At 36.8% G+C, this 20,559-nt stretch overlaps 1 protein-coding gene across 8 annotated transcripts in view; it reads right to left on the reverse strand.

The window, feature by feature from the left end:
- USP45 (ubiquitin specific peptidase 45) overlaps positions 1 to 20,559 on the reverse strand; it is a 78,659-nt gene that overhangs the window by 12,546 nt on the left and 45,554 nt on the right. For 6 of the 8 annotated variants that reach the window (XM_058734802.1, XM_058734800.1, XM_058734803.1 and 3 more), the window contains 5 exons: positions 20,231 to 20,318; positions 4,703 to 4,784; positions 2,216 to 2,307; positions 929 to 985; positions 322 to 465 (listed from right to left, as the gene is read on the reverse strand). In XM_058734802.1, coding sequence (XP_058590785.1) covers positions 322 to 465; positions 929 to 985; positions 2,216 to 2,307; positions 4,703 to 4,784; positions 20,231 to 20,318 — 463 coding nt within the window. Of the gene's footprint in view, positions 1 to 321; positions 466 to 928; positions 986 to 2,215; positions 2,308 to 4,702; positions 4,785 to 20,230; positions 20,319 to 20,559 lie in introns of those variants that run through there. The other 2 variants (XM_058734805.1, XM_058734807.1) reach the window with 2 other exon arrangements.

Genomic DNA, 20,559 nt, shown 5'->3' on the forward strand with positions numbered 1-20,559 from the left:
AGAGATCATGACCAGAGCCAAAACCATGAGTCAGATGCCTCCCGACTGAGGCACCCAGGCGCCCCCCAAAATAGTATTCATCTTTTAGAGATATACATTGAAGTATACACTATATGGGTATTATTTCAAAATAATTGGAGATGGAGAGGGTGAGAATGTGGGATATATGCAGACATGATTAGCCATGATTTGAGAACTATGAATCTGGGAAATAGGTACATGGAAGTTTATTATACTATCTTGTCTACTTTTGTATATTTTTGAAACTTTTTATGGAAAAGTTTTAAAAAATAGATGTCTCATAAATGCATATAATCTTACCCTATCTTTAGATGAAGACTGGTTCTTGGTGGCTCTGGGTTGATGAACATTTTCTATAGTAACAGTGTCACTGTACTGACCGGTATCTGTTGCCTGTAAACTTCTACATTTATTCATTCTTCCCAAAAGTACAGGTTTTGAAACCTATATAGATGCCATGTACATAACACAAAACTTCTTTAGCAAATAAAGTCTGGATATCAACTACTTTTTAAAGTTTCTAACTCATTTGAAATAATTTCCTTAACATTAATTCTCAAAATATAAAACATATTGGTTTGAATTCTTTGAGAATAAGAACTATATATCATATTTCATGCATAAATACACAAACCTTAGTATCAAATATACTATGTGAACTCCATTATTGTATATAAAAAATGACTCTCAGATAATGTGATAATATGCTCAACAAATGTCTTTTTTTTTTTTTTTTAAGATTTTATCTTTAAGTAATCTCTACAACCAATGTGGGGCTTGAAGTCATGACCCCAAGATCGAGGGTCACAAGCCCTATGGCCAGCCACGTGCCCCAACAAATGTCTAAATATATGAATGAATACATGCTCTCTACCAAAGACTCATTAGTAAGTTGTTTTCTCCTTACCCTTTCTTCTATTATAGGAAGTGAAATGTCAATAAAAGGATCTTTCACTGTGGAGATCTTAAAAAGAAAACATATTGAGACATTCGGTTAGAATTCTAATACAGACAATGTAGTTTTATAAAGTCTTTAAAGACTCAAACTTCCCAGGCAATATAATTTCAAGTTAAAAAACATCCCTGAAATAAACTGTGATTTAATTGGGTATAGCAGCAGATATTGTTAGTCAAAACAAGATACCCCAACACTTCGATAAATGCAATTCAGTTGAATTTTATAATATTGCCAATATGACTAACCTATAATATTTAAAGTAACTTCAAAGTAAACTGTGTTTAATAAAACTGATTAACTAAAGATATACACATATTTTTGGTGAAATTGTGCCATAACACAAATCAAATACAAACATTTAAAAGAAAAAAAATTAAGCCATGAAGAAAAAAGCCAGAGAGCTGGACTGCATTTTGTAGATTTTTTAGGATAATTCTGTTTAAAAAGACTCTCTAGTTTGTGATAGAGAAATCAACTTCTATGTTGAATATACTAGAAATGTAAGTAATATCATGTTGACAAATTCTGTGCTTCAATATGACAGGCTAGAAGGAGATGTAACATATAATACTGATTTTATAAGACTAGAGAGAAAAGAAAAGTACCCCATTATCTGAGACAGGAAAACTATTTTATGATCAAAATGTAACAAAAGTTTACACCTAACATACTCTAAACCATATGCTTTCAGAAATATTTGTTATCAAGTAATTGAAAACCCATAAAAACTTTTATGTGTTTAAAGTTGTTGTTAAAGTACAGATGGCATTCAAAATAAAAATGATCATTAAATTCAAATATGAGCGCTTACTTTAAAAAAAACTTCAACAAGTTATATAAATGTAAATTTTAAATAAAATGTGGTACATCTCCCTGTTACGTTATTGCATTATTTCTATTAGAATTATGGTAATGCACAGTTATATAACATAGTTACTCCCTTCCCAGAAGTTTCTCTTTCATTGTAATGCAAACAAGTAGCTAACGCGTTCCAAGACATTCAAACAGGCTAAAAGAACTTCACAGGTTTATCAAGAGGAAAAATAACACTTAAAAAAAATTATAAATTATGTTCCTTTCTGGGAGTGAAGGATATATTGTAAAGACTTTCAAAAACTGTTATGTAGTCATCTGTCACAAATAAAAATAAATGCTGATGATTATATGTGAAAGAGAACAATAAAAATTATATGACTGTAATCTATTCCATGTTGAAGTGAATTCCAAAGCACCTACATTTGCACATTCTTCACACATGACTGTGCTAGTTAATTCACCAATAAAGATCCGATCTATGAAGTTCATTTTCACACCTTCTCTTCCATATGCTGCAAAAATAATACTTTTTAATGCAAAAAATGTCAACCACCAACCTAACAATGTAACATGCTTTTTTTTCTGTTGATTCAAAAGACATCTGAATGAGACAGATGACCAGCATCACATTAGTAATATATTTACTGCATGATGTTATGTCTTTCTCCTTCACAATTCTATAGAGAAAAATTTGACTATCATAGAGTAGTCTCCAAGAAATAATAAACTATTGTTAAATTTGAGGCAAAACAAGTAAAGCAATAACCAGTGTTCATACCATATCTCAACTGTTCCCATTAAGCCCTTTAAAGCCTCTGTGCCTAACACAGAGGTAGACAGAGGATGAGAAAGAAGATTATGCATTCAGGGTTACAAACACCTGGACCATAACTATGGAAACGATAGAGTAGACAAGTAAACACAGCATAGTGTAAAGAATTAACCTCGGCAATTAATAACTGTTATATATATAAACTGCTCAGTTATATATATAAAAAAGATAAAAGTATTCCGTTTGGGAAATATTCATAAATCAAAGAAAATTATGCCTATGATTTCCTTCAAAATAATCAGGGGTTGGGAGAACATAGATAAAACATAATATATCACACATTCAATATAGTTTAAGAGGGAGGGTGATGGGTATATGAGGTTTCATCATACTATTCTCTCTACTTTAATAGAAGTTTGAAACTCTCCATAGTTAATCATGATGAAAAAATATATTAACAAGCCTGACTCCTCTTTCAAACTTCTATCCTTTTTGGATGTCTAACTTCAAATTTCATACAAACATTTAAAATCATTTTAAAACATTATTTGAAGCACTGAATGACAGAGTCAACTTATAGCTAGATATATCAATAAACATTTATTAATATGATAACCATTTAGAAATTATGGTAAACTAAGATGATTCATTAAGAAAACTGTACAAAGGGGGCACCTGGGTGGCTTCGTCAGTTAAGTGTCTGACTTCAGCTTAGGTCATGATCTCACAGTTCGTGAGCTAAGACCTCAATCAGGCTCTCTGCTCTCAGCACAGAGCCTGTTTCAGATCTTCTGTCTCCCTCTCTCTACCCCTACCCCGCTCGGGCTCTCTTTCTCTCAAAAATAAATAAAACCATTTAAAAAAGAAAGAAAGAAAAAATTGTACAGGGGATTGAAAATGGAGGGGCGCCTGGGTGGCTTGGTCGGTTAAGTGTCCGACTTCAGCTCAGGTCATGATCTCGCGGTCTGTGAGTTCGAGCCCCGCGTTGGGCTCTGTCCTGACAGCTCAGAGCCTGGAGCCTGTTTCAGATTCTGTGTCTCCCTCTCTCTCTACCCCTCCCCTGTTCATGCTCTGTCTCTCTCTGTCTCAAAAATAAATAAATGTTAAAAAAAAAAATTAAAAAAAAAAAAGAAAATGGAAAAGATTATACAAATGGAAAGAAAAACTGAGCAGTTATTCTCAACATGCACTAGATGGCACTATCTCAAACAAACAAACAAAACCAAAGCATACTTGAGAATCCACGTTAAAAAATCTTGAACCTTCCACGTGAAACTAATGCAATAATTGTGTGTCAACTATACTTCAATTAAAAAACAAATCTTGAACCCTAACTGCACACAGTTTGGGCATGTACAATCACAATGTGTGTATATTTATGAATTACAGACATGCACTATGTACAAATACTACTACAAAAAATAGAAGTTAGAATAGAGAATAAACAAAATACAAATAATACTTTTCAACATCTTCTAAAAATGATGACTTCATAATACCATTAGTTAATATCTGAAGGCAGAATATACAGTTAGGACAAATTGCTTGTAACATGACATATAAGCCCACACTTAAATACTGATAATTAAATGATTAGCTTTGCTTAGATAATCACTGGTTTTGCTAATACTTTGGCTGATGAAGAGTCGACACTAGAAGTAAAGTGGACTTGTATGCTTGAGTTAGTATTCTCTTCAATAAATGGATTCCTTGCAGGAATCTTTGGAACACTTATGCATTTTGACCAGTTAAAACCATGTAATATCTACAAATCCACTTAATGCAAGCATAGGTCAACTGCAAAATGATACAATATGATGAAAGTGAACTTCCAAGTGAGATTGCTACTTTCAACCACCTTTCAAGTCTCCCTTAGGATACCTCAAATAAGGTCATCAGTGCCAATCTATACATCTGATCATTAGTTTTAGTTTTTAAAGTTCACATGGATGCATTCTAACATTTTCTTTCTATGACCCACTAGACTATCTCACAGACACTGGAGTAAGTACACTCTCTTTTAAGGCCACTACTTTATAGAATTACTTCACATAATGCTCAGTTCTCTTTCCCCTAAAAAGAAACTTAAATTTTTCTTCAGGGAGAAAGTTTTAACAGTAAAAAAATTGACATACCTTTGACCTTTTTTTTAGTATCATCATCAGCAGTTTTAGTAGTTGGGTTGTTAAATGCTTTTAGGATGCCAGCTTGTATTCTCTATAAAACAAATAAGAATTTAATAATCTATACTTAAACGTACTCTTATAGGTTAGGAGTAAGTTTTCCCTCTTTTCCCTTCTTTTTCCCACTCCACCACTCCATACCTAAAATGATGTATCATTTTAATCAGGACAAAAGTAACAAAGAGACTACGTGAAATTTCTTATCTATTGAAGAAACTCTTAACATATAAGAAGCTATTAAACTGGTCACTATGACATTCATGTATATTATTTTATTTATATACATATATGAGCAAAGTCCAGAACATCAAATAGTCTCCACAGCAAAATTACCTCAGATCTTGATTAGTTATCATTTTATTTGAATTCAGTTGTCAATAACAATTATTAGTATTAAAGTCTTTAGCAGCTCTTAGGAAATGGCAACATTTATGTTTCCGTATCTCTGTGTATGTTTAAGGAAAGATCCAATGTCACAGAGAACTCTCAGAATGAAATAAAACCAGATTCCAAGAATAAAGATTTATTTGAGCTAATAAATTATCTTTTACGCTAATTACGTCCCTACTCAGCATATGAATTTAATCTTCTCTAGTTCACATTTTAAAAGTATGGGGAGGGGTGCCTGAGTGGCTCAGGTCATGATCTCATGGTTTGTGGGTTTGAGCCCTGCCTTGGACTCTGTGCTGACAGCTCGGAGCCTGGGGCCTGCTTTGGATTCTGTGTCTCCCTTTCTCTCTGCCCCTCCCCTGCTCACGCTCTGTTTCTTTCTCTCTCTCAAAAATAATTAAACATTAAAAAAAAAAATTAAAAGTACGATGAGAGGAAAGCTGGTTAATTATCTTTCAGAAGATTTTTTTTTTTTTTTTTTTTTAAGTAAAGTCTTAATCATAGGTTTTCATATTTGAAGCCACTGTTTGACCTGGACTTCCTGGAGTGAAAATGATACCTGATTCTGCTATTTAAAAAATCATTATATCAAAGAGAAACGAAATTCAAACTGCAGACTTACCAGAGAATAAAAATATTACATATCAGAATCCAGATACTTTCCACTGTTCAGAAGAAAATTCACAGACTTAAATACTTAAATCAATTAAAAAGAATAACAAATGGATTAAGCAGCCAACTCACAAATTTGGAAAAAACTGAACACCTTTTAAATACAGAAAGGAGAGTGGCACAGTCGGTTGAGCGTCCAACTCTTGGCCTCGGCTCAGGTCATGATCTCATGGTTTGTGCTATTGAGCCCCACATCAGGCTCCACATTGACAGCATGAAGCTGCTTGGGATTCTCTCTCCCTCTATCTCCACCCCTCCCCTGCTTGTGTGCGCACTCTCTCAGTCTCTGTCTCAAAGTAAATAAATAAACTTAAAAAAAAAAAAGGAGAAAAACACACACACACCACCACCAAATGAGAGCATGAACAAGAAAGACAACAAACCTCACAGGCAACAACAGGGCCAACACATAAGAGAGGCAAGAGAGGGGTGCCTGGGGGACTCAGTTGGTTAAGCAGCAGACTCATGATTTTGGCTCACATCATTATCTTACTGTTTGTAGGATGGAGCCCCATGACAGGCTCCGTGCTGATGGCTCTGAGACTGGGATTCTCTCTCTGCCATTCTACCCTGCTTGCACTCACTCTCTCTCTCTCTCACCCGAAATAAATAAACAAACAAGAGAGGCAAGAGAATTCACAGGAGCACAGTTAGACAGAATTTTAGAATTATGCTTATACATCAAGTGTGGAAGACAACAAATCCAAACGGAAGCCATGAGACTTAGGAAGACAGACATACTGTCAACATCAAGATCCCCTCGGCTATTGCACCATGCTTCAAGTCTGAGAACAGAATACATGGGGAATGAGCTGCGAATGTCCTTATTCTCCACCCCGTGCTGTGCTGTGGATCAGCAGAGGATACACACTACCCCCAGAGTTGTTCTGCTCTGACCTATTCCTGAGAGCAAAGAGGTGGGCCATGACGAACTCAGACACAGAAAATACAGAGCAGCCTCTAACCTTTCTGGAAGACATCTAGCACCTGGTCTCTCCTATATCTCTGCCAGTTGCTTTGACTTTGACAAGCGTGGCTCAGAATACATTCATGATCTTGCCCATTGACTTCCCCAGAAAGAGCTCTTAGAAATTCTGGGAAGCCAAAGTCAAACTAAGTTCCAAACTCTCTCTCTCTCAATCCCACTTCTTTTGGCAGCCTTCATCCAATAATGGCAATAGGTTTGTGCTTGCTACCCAGTTATGCAAAGCTAAGCTATCTATTGTTCAAGCGTACATAGGTAGCTGTCAAAATTATAAGAAAAGGCAGTGAAATGATTACAATAAAAGTAAAAAAAGTGGTTACCTCTGATGAGGAAGCCATGTTTGAAAACAAGGAACAGGTAGCTTCTATGGTACTAAAAAACATTCTGGTTTTTAAAACTCTGGGTGTGGTGGTGAGGAGGAGTGCTAATTGTTTTAAACTGTATATACATCTGTGTACATTCTTCTGTATGTAGGATACATTTCATGGTAAGCTTTTAACACCTTCCCCCAATAATTGTGAAACTGAGTTTTGTTTATTAACTGGCCTATGAAGAGAATTTTGTATTCTCTTCAAGTATATTTTAAAAGTTGATGCAAGATTCAAAAACTTAAATATATACAAAGTAGGGAATAAAAGTAAACATACAGCAATCCATACATCATACTGTCTTGAAATATACATGAAGAAAATCAAAATAAAACATGTGTCCCAAAAGCTATAAATATTGAGATAAGCTCCAATCCAGACTCAATACATTTGAAAATTGATGTAATTCAGATATTATCTGAGCTAACGTTGACTTTTATACCTTCAAAAAAGAATTTTTTGAACTAAAATAAGCAAATTGTGTGAATTCCATTCTCAGCAGGATGGACTTAAATAAATTTCAATAAATACCATGTTCACCTATAAAAAGCCTCTCTAGGGGTGCCTGGGTGGCTCAGTCGGTTAAGTGGCTGACTTCAGCTCAGGTCATGATCTCGTGGTCCGTGAGTTCGAGCCCCGTGTCGGGCTCTGTGCTGACAGCTCAGAGCCTGGAGCCTGTTTCAGATTCTGTGTCTCCCTCTCTCTGACCCTCCCCCGTTCATGCTCTGTCTCTCTCTGTCTCAAAAATAAATGTTAAAAAAAAAAAATTAAAAAGCCTCTCTAGCTAGTAAAGATAAAGCTAACATTTGTCAAATTATGTCTATAAATTTATTTTATAATTTCAATGTTTTAGTAATTCAAATATGACTTTCAATATGATTTAACGAGCCTTTACCATTTTCTAAAATGTAAGCTCTAACATCAAACTCTTAAAAAATAAAAACAATGAGGTTGTTTATATTAATTTTTAAATAATTAGACATTCGCTTTTTATTGTATCTTAGCCACAAATTTATATTCTCTAAACTGTTAAAGGAGTTAATTAATAAGTAATTCATCAAGTTGAATAAAACAAATGGGTTTAGGTCCATTTACAGCCTCTCATTGTTAAAAGTTGTGCTTTGAACCACTTAGGATTAAAAAAAAAGACTTTGGCCAGGGCACTGCTAACAACTGCAGCACAATAATCAATTAGCAATGTCAAGGTTCAACCATTTCAAATCTCCACCATAAACGTCTTTCAAAAATAAGAATGCAGAACACTCATAGTTTAAGTCAGCGGAGATATTCTGCCTTTAAAATAATCCTAGCGAATAATGTATTAGTGGTATATCTTTGAGAATAAAAACATAATAGCATTAATTTGGTGATAGCTCAAATTCAAGCAAGTGAAGAAGCATGTATTTCTAAGTGGAAAAGACTGCCTATAAAAGAAGTTCTTGTAGTAAATTTGCTTTTATTTGTTTTGCCCATGAAAAATTTAAATTTTTGCACCAATGACCCCCCTTAGCACTCTATTTGGCAGGAGCATGTTATATCTCTCAACTTTAGAGTCATAAGAAAAAAAAAACTTTAATGAAACATGCTGAAAGGAGGTCAGTAGTTTGTAATCATTACTAAAAGATTCTGGTGGCAGAGACATAATGCTGTAGCCTTTCTTCAATCAAAAAACACACGGCAGTGATGAACTACCACAGTGGCACAACAAACACCTGAGGGGTTCCCAGGCCAGACAATGCAGCTCCCGCTCGGGTACTCACTGTAAGCGACTGGCACGACTGTCCTTGCTTACAGGACTGAATAAATCCACAGACATGACATTTTAATTCTGCCACACCATCTGAAACCCTCAAATAGAGGAAGGAAGATAAGAGCTTTCAAAAAGCAATGTTTCCCACTGTACTGCCAGTCTTTAAGATATTGTGAATCCCGATGCACCATTATGACAGAACAATAACTTAATTATAGCAAAGAATGCCATCAATAGAAGTGAAATAAAAAAAATAACAGGGATAGATTTTATACCTTTATTTGTAATATCAACAGACAAACAATGTAGAGAGCTGATTTTTAATTCCATTTACAATGATCCACGACCATGTAGTAAACATATCCTTGCAAATCACAGTGGAAAAAAAAAATCATTCTAGAAATTGATAGTCTGAATTAATGTTAAAGTAACTCCTATACATCTGTAGGTTCAGAAGCATCAATATGCATATATCATTCATGATACAAATCTCTGTCTGTATCTCTCCCCACCTTGCTACCTTCTTTTTTTTTTTTTTTTTTTTTTTTTTTTTTAATTTTTTTTTCAACGTTTTTTATTTATTTTTGGGACAGAGAGAGAGACAGAGCATGAACGGGGGAGGGGCAGAGAGAGAGGGAGACACAGAATCGGAAACAGGCTCCAGGCTCCGAGCCATCAGCCCAGAGCCCGACGCGGGGCTCGAACTCACGGACCGCGAGATCGTGACCTGGCTGAAGTCGGACGCTTAACCGACTGCGCCACCCAGGCGCCCCCACCTTGCTACCTTCTATCAACGCCTTCAACAAGAATGTCCATATACCATAGTTACTGAATCACATTTAATACTACTTCAAATGGTGAAATAATTATGGTTAAATTTTAAATAGCAAGCTTAGGAGTGCCTGGGTGGCTTAGTCAGTTAAGCGTCTGACTCTTGATTTTGGCTCAGGTCCTCACAGTTTGTGAGTTCAAGCCCCACACTGCGCTCTGTGCGCTCTCTCTCTCTCTCTCTCTGCCCCCTCCCTTACTCATGCACTCTCTGTCTCTCAAAAATAATAAACTTTAGGGGCGCCTGGGTGGCGCAGTCGGTTAAGCGTCCGACTTCAGCCAGGTCACGATCTCGCGGTCCGTGAGTTCGAGCCCCGCGTCAGGCTCTGGGCTGATGGCTCAGAGCCTGGAGCCTGTTTCCGCTTCTGTGCCTCCCTCTCTCTCTGCCCCTCCCCCGTTCATGCTCTGTCTCTCTCTGTCCCAAAAATAAAAATAAAAAAAAAAAAAAAAAATAATAATAAACTTTAAAAAATTAAAAATAAATGAATAAATAGCAAGGTTAAAAATGTATTATTTATACTGGCCACTGATGATTAAGCATTACAACTATGCTTTAATAAGCAGTACTGTATAGAATTAGAATTTGTTTGGTAGTCAGAAAGACTTAAGTTTGAATCCGCCCATTCTTGGCATCAGTTTCTAAATCTAAGAAAATATGATGAAGTATCAGCTCAGGAGCATTGTGCTAATGTCCTCAAAACTTAATTGTAAATCTCTTAATTGATTTTTTTAAAACAAATTATAGGTAAAACACAATGTATTATCCTATCAATTTATCAGTTCACTCAAATTATAACATATTCAAAATAACTGTAAATCTCCAAGAAACAAGGTAGTATAACTTATTTAAGAAACTGTTTTTTTCCCCAATTCAAGTTCTCAACAGAAATTATCCATTTCAAGGATAAGTACAGACAACTTATTTAACAAACAAATCACTGGGCACCTACTGTGTGCAAGGAACATGGGATACAGAGATATATACAGTATCATTCCTTGAGGAGATCACAATCTCAGAGAGGTGACAAAAAACATAACTCTAAATAGAAGACAATAGGGCTCATAATCAAAACACATAAAGTAGATCCAGGAGGGGGAGATGGTGTGGAGTAGGCGGACCCGAGGCTCACCTTAGCCCACGAATACAACTAGATAACTATCAAATCATCCTACATGCCCCAGAATCAACCTGAAGACTGGCAGAACGAACTCCACAACTAAAGGTAGAGAAGAGGCCATAGTGAAGAAGGTAGAAGTGCAGAGACCTGGTTTAGGAGAGAAACAAATCATGGCCACTGCAGTGGGAAGGTAGCTGTAGTCCCAGAGAAGGGGGAGAGACTAGCGCACAGGGGAGCACATGGGGAAAACGAATCCTCAGAGCAAATGGCTTGGAAAGCATGAAAGCCCAAATTTTGTGAATTCTGGCAACAAGTGGGGCTTAAACCTAGAATTTTAAAGGTCAGAAGACTTGGTTGGGATAGAGCTGAGAGGTCACTAAGCTGCTCTTGGAGAGAAAGCAGGCAGACATCACATGGACATACAGTGAAACAGCGATCTGAAGAGCACCTGGGAACACAGTGGGGAGGTTATTTGCTCATCTCCAAACGCATCCTAGAGAGACAGCATTCACAGAGAGACCCCTCCAGGGACAAAGGAACTGGCAGGTACAATTTCCTCCCCCACTTCTCAGCAAAGGTTAAGGGCCACCTGCAGGAGCCAGGATAGCACTGACACTCACTACCTAACTTGCTCACACCAACCCCTGCTTCCCCATGCTCTGTTGGAACTGCCCTTCTCAGTCACATTTGCCTTACTCCCAGGGCTGTGGGCCCCCTTTCCCAGAAGACCAGCCCAATCCCTGCCCACACACAGTTCTCCATGTGGGATTTTTGCAGGGCCTCAATTCTGGTGGCGGTGGCGACAGGTCTCAGCCCTGGTCCCTGACCAGAGCACACCTAGTTAAAACTCACCACATTCGAAAGACACCTGGCTGGCTCAGTTGGAAGGGCATGTGACCCCTGATCTTGGGGTTTTAAGTTTGGGCCCCACATTGGGTGTAAAGATTACTAAAAAAATAAACTATTAAAAAAAAACTTGCCACATTTCAGATCAGAGGTCAAACACTGCCCACAATAGACACAGAGCACCTCTGCAGATGACTGGCCTGAAGGATAAAGTGGCCAGGACCCAACAGTAGACTGCATGCAGCACACAATGGAGATGTTCACTGAAGTGTCAGGCCCTAGGGAACAGGGGACATTATGGGGCAGGGCACTGCCAGACTGCCTCTTCATTAGGCCATTGAACAGGGAACACAGCTTATTTTCTTAACACAGAGAAACAGCCCCAGAGACTCAGACAAAATGAGAAGATAGAGAAATTTGTACCAATGAAAGAACAGGACAAGGCCATGGCCAGAGATCAAAGTAAAACAGACATAAGTAACATGCCTGATGGAGTATTTAAAGCAATGATCATAAGGATATTCACTGGACTTGAGTAAAGAGTGGAAGACATCAGTGAGACCCCCTAACACAGAGATTAAAAAGAACCATTCAGAGATGAAGAGTGCAATAAACGAGATTAGAAATAGACTTGATGCAAAGTACAGCAGGCTGGAAGAAGCAAAAGAATGAATTAATGACCTAGAAGACAGAGTAATGGAAAGTAATCAAGCTGAACAAAAGAGGAGAAAAAAAGAATTATGCAAAATAAGAGATTTGGGGAACTCAGTGACTCCATCTAATGTCATAACATTCGTATTACAGAAGTCGCAGAGGAAGGAGAGAGAGAAAAGAGGGCAGAATATTTATTTGAAGAAATAATAGCTAAAAACTTCCCTAATCGGGGCGCCTGGGTGGCGCAGTCGGTTAAGCGTCCGACTTCAGCCAGGTCACGATCTCGCGGTCCGTGAGTTCGAGCCCCGCGTCAGGCTCTGGGCTGATGGCTCGGAGCCTGGAGCCTGTTTCCGATTCTGTGTCTCCCTCTCTCTCTCTGCCCCTCCCCCGTTCATGCTCTGTCTCTCTCTGTCCCAAAAATAAATAAAAAACGTTGAAAAAAAAAAAATTAAAAAAAAAAAAAAAAAAAAAAAAAAAAAAAAAAAACTTCCCTAATCTGGGAAATCCAGATCCAAGAAGTAGAGAAGCTCCAAAAAACGAACAAAAGCAGGCCAACACCAAGACATACTGTAATTAAATTGGCAAAATATAGTGATAAAGAAAAAATTTTAAAAGCAGCAGGATGAAAAGAAGACCTTTACATACAAGGGAAACCCCACAGGGCCATCAGGAGATTTTTTTAGCAGACACTTTCCAAGCCAGAAGGGAGTAGTGTGATATATTCAAGATGCTGAATGGGACAAAACCTGCAGCCAAGTATACTATATCCAGCAAGGCTATCATTCAGAATAGAAGAAGAGATAAAGAGCCTCCCAGACAAACAAAAACTAAAGGAGTTTGTGACCAATAAACCAGCTTTACAAGAAATATTAAAGTGAGCTGAGTGGAAAGGAGAGACCAAAAGTGACACTATGAAGGTAGGAAACACAAAAGCAGTAAAAGTGAGTATTTCTGTAAAAAATCAGTCAAGGAACTCATAAAATAAAAGGATGCAAAATATGACATCATATACCTAAAATGTGGAGAGAAAAGGAGTAAAGAATGAGTTCAAACTTAAACTACCACGTATTTCATATAGACTGCTATACACAGAAGATATAATATACAAACCTAAGGATAACCATGAATCAAAAACCACTAATAAATATGCAAAGAATAAAGAGAAAGAAATCATATCACTAAATCATATCACTAAATAAACACATCACTAAAGAAAACCAGCAAACCATAAAAAAGAGAAAGACAAAGGATCAGAGAAAATATTCACAACCACAAAACAAGTAATACAACGGGAATAAATACATATCTATCAATAATTACTTTGAACGTAAATGCACTAAACACTCCAATCAAAAGACATAGGATGATAGGATGGATATAAAAAACAAGACCCATCTATACACTACCTATAGGAGACTCATTTCAGACCAAAAGACACCTGCGGATTCAAAGTGAGGAGATGGAGAAACATTTATCATGCAAATGGATGTCAAAAGAAAGCCAGGGTAGCAATACTTAAATTGGACAAAATAGACTTTAAAACAGAGACTATGACAAGAGACAAAGAAGCACACTATCTAGTCATAAAGGGGACAATCCAATAAGAAGACATAACAATTATAAATACTTACGCACCCACATGAAAGCACCCACACACATAAAACAGTTAATAACAGGGATGCCTGCGTGGCTCAGTCACTTAAGGATCCAACTTCAGCTCAGGTCATGATCTCACAGTTCATGAGTTCAAGCCCTGCATCAGGCTTTGTGCTGAAAGCTCAGAGCTTGGAGCCTGCTTCAGATTCTGTCTCACCCTCTCCCTCTGTCCCTCCCCTGCTCAGACTGTCTCTGTCTCTCAAAAAGAAGTAAAGGTTAAAAAAAGTAAAAAACAAAAACAAAAACAACAGTTAATAACAAACATACAGGAACTAATTGGTAACAACACAATAATAGTAGGGGACTTTAACACCCCACTTATATCAACAGACAGATCATCAAAACAAAAAAATCAACAAGGAAACAATGGCTCTGAATGACACACTGAGCCAGATGGATTTAACCAACATATTCAGAACATTCCATCCTAAAACAGCAGACTACACATTCTTTTCAGGTGCTCGTGGAACACTCTCCAGAACAGATCATGTATTAGGCCAAAAAACAAGTCTCAACTAATTCAAGAGGATCAAAGTCATACCATGCATCTTTTCTAACCATAACACTATGAAACTAGAAATCAACCACAAGAAAAATCTGGAAAGACCACAAATACCTGAAGGTTAAATGCCCTGCTACTAAACTAAATCAGAAAATAAAAGAAGAAACAAAAAAGTACATAGAAACAAATTTAAAAAAAAATCACAACAGTTAAACTATTGGGATTCAGCAAAAGCAGTTCTAAGAGGGAAGTTTACAGCAATATAGGCTTACCTCAAGAAGCAAGAAAAATCTCAAATAAACAACCTGTTTACCTAAAGGAGCTAGGAAAAGAACAACAAACTAAAACCATTAGAAGGAAAGAATAAGGATTAGAGCAGAAATAAAACTATAAAAACAAAAGAACAGATCAATGAAACCTAGAGCTAGATCTTCAAAAATAAAATAAAATTGACAAACCTCTAGGGGCGCCTGGGTGGCTCAGTCGGTTAAGCGGCCGACTTCGGCTCAGGTCACAATCTCGTGGTCCGTGGGTTTGAGCCCCGCGTCAGGCTCTGTGCTGACCGCTCAGAGCCTGGAGCCTGTTTCAGATTCTGTGTCTCCCTCTCTCTCTGCCCCTCCCCTGTTCATACTCTGTCTCTCTCTGTCTCAAAAATAAATAAACGTTAAAAAAAACAATTTTAAATAAAAAAAATTGACAAACCTCTAGCCAAACTTATCAAGAAAATAGAAAAGGACTCAAATAAATAAAATTATAAATGAGAGAGAAGTAACAACCAACACCATAGAAATACAATTATAAAAGATTATGTAAAACTAAATGTCAAAAAATTGGCCAACCTAGAAGAAATGAATAAATTCCTAGAAACATATGCTAAGTGAAATTAGTCAGAGAAAGGCAGATATCATATGACTTCACTCATATGAGGACTTTAAGGTAAAAAACAGGTGAACATAAGGGAAGGGAAGCAAAAAATAATATAAAAACAAGGAGGAGTACAAAACATAAGAGACTCTTAAATACAGAGAACAAACAGAGAGTTACTGGAGGGGTTGTAGGAAGGGGGATGGGCTAAACGGGTAAGGGGCATTAAGAAATCTACTCCTGAAATCATTGCTGCACTATATGCTAACTAATTTGGATGTAAATTAAATAAAATGGTAAAAAAAAAAAAAATTCCTAGAAACATATAAACTACCAAACTGAAACAGGGAGGAATAGAAAATTTAGACAGAAAACCAGCAAAGAAATTGAATCAGTAATCAAAAAATCCCAACAAACAAAAGTTCATGACCAGATGACTTCCCAGGCAAATTGTGCCAAACATTTAAAGAAGAGTTAATACCTCTTTTTCTCAAACTATTCCAAAAGACAGAAAAGGAAGGAAAATTTCCAAATTCATTCTATGAAGCCAGCATTACCCTGATACCAAAACCAGACAAAGACACCACAAAAAAACAGAACTACAGGTCAGTATCTCTGATGAACATACATGCAAAAATCCTCAACAAAATATTAGCAAACTGAATCTAACAATACATTAAAAAAATCATTCATCATGATCAAGTGGGATTTATTCTGGGTTGCAAGCGTGGTTCAATATTCACAAATCAGTCAACATGATACATCAGATCAACAAGCAAAGGATAAGAACCATATAATCATTTCAATGGATGCAGAAAAAGCCTTTGACAAAATACAACATCCATTCATGACAAAAAACCCTCAACAAAGTAGGTTTAGAGGGAATATACCTCAACATCAAAAAGGCCATATATGAAAAACCCACAGCTAATATCATCCTTAATGGGGAAAAACTGAGAGCTTTTTCCTAAGGTCGGGAACAAGACAAGGATGTCCACTTTCACCATTTTTATTCAACATGGTACTGGAAGTCCTAGTCACAGCAATCAGACAACAAAAAGAAATAAAGGGCATCCAAATTGGTAAGGCAGAAGTAAAACTCTATTTTCAGATGACATATTACATACAGAAAATCTTAAAGACTCAATCAAAAAAACTTGCTAGAACTGGTAAATGAATTCAGTAAAGTCTCAGGATACAAAATCAACATAGAGAAATCTATTACATTTCTATACATCAATAATGAGGCAGCAGAAACAGAAATTAAGCAAACAATCCCATTTACAACTGCACCAAAAATAAGATACCTAAAAATAAACCTAACCAAAGAGGTAAAAGACCTGTACTCTGAAAACTATAAAACACTAATGAAAGAAACCGACAATGACACAAAGAAATGGAAAAATGGGCACCTGGGTGGCTCAGTTGAGCATCGGACTTCAGCTCAGGTCATGATCTCACAGTTTGTGACTTTGAGGCCCCACATTGGGCTTGCTGCTGTCAGCACAGAGCCCGCTTCAGTTCCTCTGCCCTTCTCTTTCTCTGCCCCTCCCCCACTCACGTTCTCTCTCAAAAATGAATAAGCATTAAAAAAAAAGAGAAAGAAATGGAAAGACATTTCATGCTCATGGATAGGAAGAGTAAATATTGTTAAAATGTCTACTCTACACAAAGCAATCTACATATTTAATACAATCCCTATCAAAATACCAACATTTTCACAGAACTACAACAAACAATGCTAAAATTTGTATGGAACTACAAAAGGTCCCGAAGAGCCAAAGCAATTTTAAAAAAGAAAACCAAAGCTGGAGGCATCACAATTCCAGGCTTCAAGCTGTTTTACAAAGCTATAATCATCAAGACAGTATGGTACTGGCACAAAAAAATAGGCACACAGATCAGTGGAACAGAATAGAAAGCCCAGAAATGAACCCACAATTATACAGTCAATTAAACCTCAACAAAGCAGGAAAGAATATCCAATAGGAAAAAGACTGTCTCTTCAACAAATAGTGTTGGAAAAGTTGTTCAGTTATGTACAAAAGAATGAAACTGGACCACTTTGTTACACCATACACAAAAATGAATTCAAAATGGATTAAAGACCTACATGTGAAATCTGAAACTATAAAAATCTCAGAAGAGAACACAGGTGGTAACTTTTTTGACATCGGCCATAACAACTTCTTTCTAGATATATCTCCTGAGGCAAGAGAAACAAAAACAAAAATAAACTATTGGAATTACATAAAAATAAAAACCTTCTGCACAGTAAAGGAAACAATCAACAAAACTAAAAGGCAACCTCCAGAATGGGAGATGGTATTTGGAAATGACATATCCAGTAAAGGATTAGTATCCAAAATGTATAAAGAACTGATATAACTCAACACCAAAAAAAAACAAATAATCCAATTACCAAATGGGCAAAAGACACAGACATTTCTCCAAAGACTTCATACACATGGCCAACAGACACATGAAAAGATGCTCATCAGCATTCATCATTAGGGAAACGCAAATCAAAACTACAATGAGATCACCTCACACTTGTCAGAATGGGTAAAATAAAAAATACAAGAAACAACAGCTATTAGCGAGAATGTGGAGAAAAAGGAACCCTTGTGTACTGTTGGGAATGCAAACTGGTGCAGTCACTCTGGATGAGGTTCCTCAAAAAGTTAAAAATACCCTATGATCCAGCAATTGCACTGCTGGGTCTTTACCCAAAGAATACAAAAACACTAATTCAAATAGATACACATACCCCTATGTTTGCAATATTATTTATAATAGCCAAATTACAGAAGTAGCCCAAGTGTCCATTAATGAATGAATGAATAAAAATGTGGTACACTTCTAAAATGAAATACTATTCCACTATAGAAAAGAATGAAATCTTGCCACTTGTAACAACATGGATGGAACTAGAGAGGGAACTAAGCAAAGTAAGTCAGAGAAGGAAAAATACCATATGATTTTACTTACGTGTGAAATTCAAGAAACAAAGTGAGCAAAGGGGAAATAAAAAGAGAGAGAGAAACCAAGAAACAGAGCCTTAACTACAGAGAACAAACTGATGATTACCAGAGGGGAAGTGAGTGGCGGGGTGGGTGAGACAGGTGATGGGGATTAGGGAGCACACTTGCTGTGTTGAGCACCAGATGATGTATGGAATTGTTGAATCACTGTATTGTACATCTCAAACTAATGTAACACTGTATAACTAACTGGAATTAAAACACAAACTTAAATATATATAATGCAGATATATATAACTTAAATATATACATATATCAAGTAGAGAGATGGCAGAAAAGGACTGACACCTTCAAAAGCTGAATTTAACTAATGTAACATAGAGGTCAATAAATAGCCAATTAAGAACAGAACTATAATAAACACTGTAGCAGGAGGGAGTGATTAACTCATTAAGGTAAAAGAAAATAACAGAACCCTATTTATTTACTGAAAACTAGAATACTACAATACTACAAGTCGAGGTGAGATGTTATTTTTCATTCTTTTAAGTTTATTTATTTTGAGAGAGACAGAGAGAGACAACAAGTGGGGGAGAGGCAGAGAGAGAGGGAGGGGGATCTGAAGCAGGCTCCGTGCTGTCAGCATGGAGCCCAACTTGCGGCTCAATCCCACGAACCGTGAAATCATGACCTGAGCCAAGATAGAGAGTCCTATGCTTAACTGACTAAGCCACCCAGGCACCCCTCAAGATAAGATTTTACAAAACAAAAAGAGGAGGATCCACCTTGCCTAGTATCACAGTAACAGCTATCACAAGCATAGGAGTACTTCATTTTCACATGGTTGCTCTGCTACATATTAACATAAATTAAGAAGTATATTTACCTTGAATGGAAAACAGGATTTCACCTATTGTGACAATTATGATTGAGATAGCATGCCTGCAGCGGTAGGTTGAGAATGATTCCGAGCCTGAATCCAGACTCAGCAGAACCGTTATGAATGATTAACAATGTCCTGCTATGAGTGATAGAGGAAAAATGAAGGATATGTGCTGTGTACTTGACAGCTTTAATATCTTGCATTTTCTCTGAAAACTTGTATCCCATTCGTAGGTCCCCACCAAAAAAGTTGAATTTAACTCATTTAATATTACAGGCAACTACCACCCAATCGATAAAGGGACAGGATGACAATGAACACTGTTTGGGGAAATCTATCCAGGCCATGAGCCACTCTTTCTTTTCTCAGAAACATTCCCTGATCCAGGAGGCTTGGATCCCATTCCCCTAGTTACAAGTGACTCATCCCTGAGTGGATCCTAATCCAACATGAGGTAACAGAGTTTCTCTTCAGAGTTGGGATTCACAAACAGCCAGTTTTGGTTTTATATACGTGGAACTGCAACATATGCAAAATATGAAGGTCATGTGCTATCACTCAGAGACAGAAGCTGAGAAACTACTCAGTTTTCAGGAAAATGAATAAAGAAAATCTACAGAGCCAGAGAAATGAGGAGAATATTCTCTGGATTGTTGAGAACCTTCCTGTCCCTATATCCTTACCCATACCTCCTGTCACCTAGATTCTTAGATTCCTTTTTCCTTATTTAAACTGGCTTGAATTTATTTGTTATTTACAGTCAAAGGGTATCAACTAATAAAGGATAAGGGGGGGTGCAAAAGGATAAAAGAAAATAATCTTTTAGAAGAACTGGCCAAAATAAATAAATAAAGGAATGGAATAGTTAGAAAAAATCAAATTACTTCTCAATCCATATTAAAATTATCGTAAAAATTAACTCCTTCAATTTTTTACCCTCTTCTTAAAGAGTATATGTAATCAATTTAAAGAAATCTGACCTTTGTTTCTTCTGTTCTCACCGCATCCAGCAGATAATGCAGTAGCTCCTGACTGTCCTGTTGCTGGAAACCTTTAAATCGAGGGGCCCTATGATTTAAAAACAAAACAGGAAAGAAAAAAGATAATTTCATCAACAATATATTACTATCATCAAAAATAATTTTTTTGAATGTTTACATGATTAATGTATTTGAGAGAGAGTGTGTGTGTGTGTGTGCATGTGTGTGCATGCAGGGCCCCTCTGGAGGGGCAGAGAGAAAGAAGGAGAGAATCCCAAGCAGGCTCCATGCTGTCAGCCCAGAGCCCAATGCATGGCTTAATCTCACAA

The sequence above is a fragment of the Neofelis nebulosa genome, chromosome 6 (genome assembly GCF_028018385.1).
Source record: "Neofelis nebulosa isolate mNeoNeb1 chromosome 6, mNeoNeb1.pri, whole genome shotgun sequence".
Lineage (NCBI taxonomy): Eukaryota > Metazoa > Chordata > Mammalia > Carnivora > Felidae > Neofelis > Neofelis nebulosa.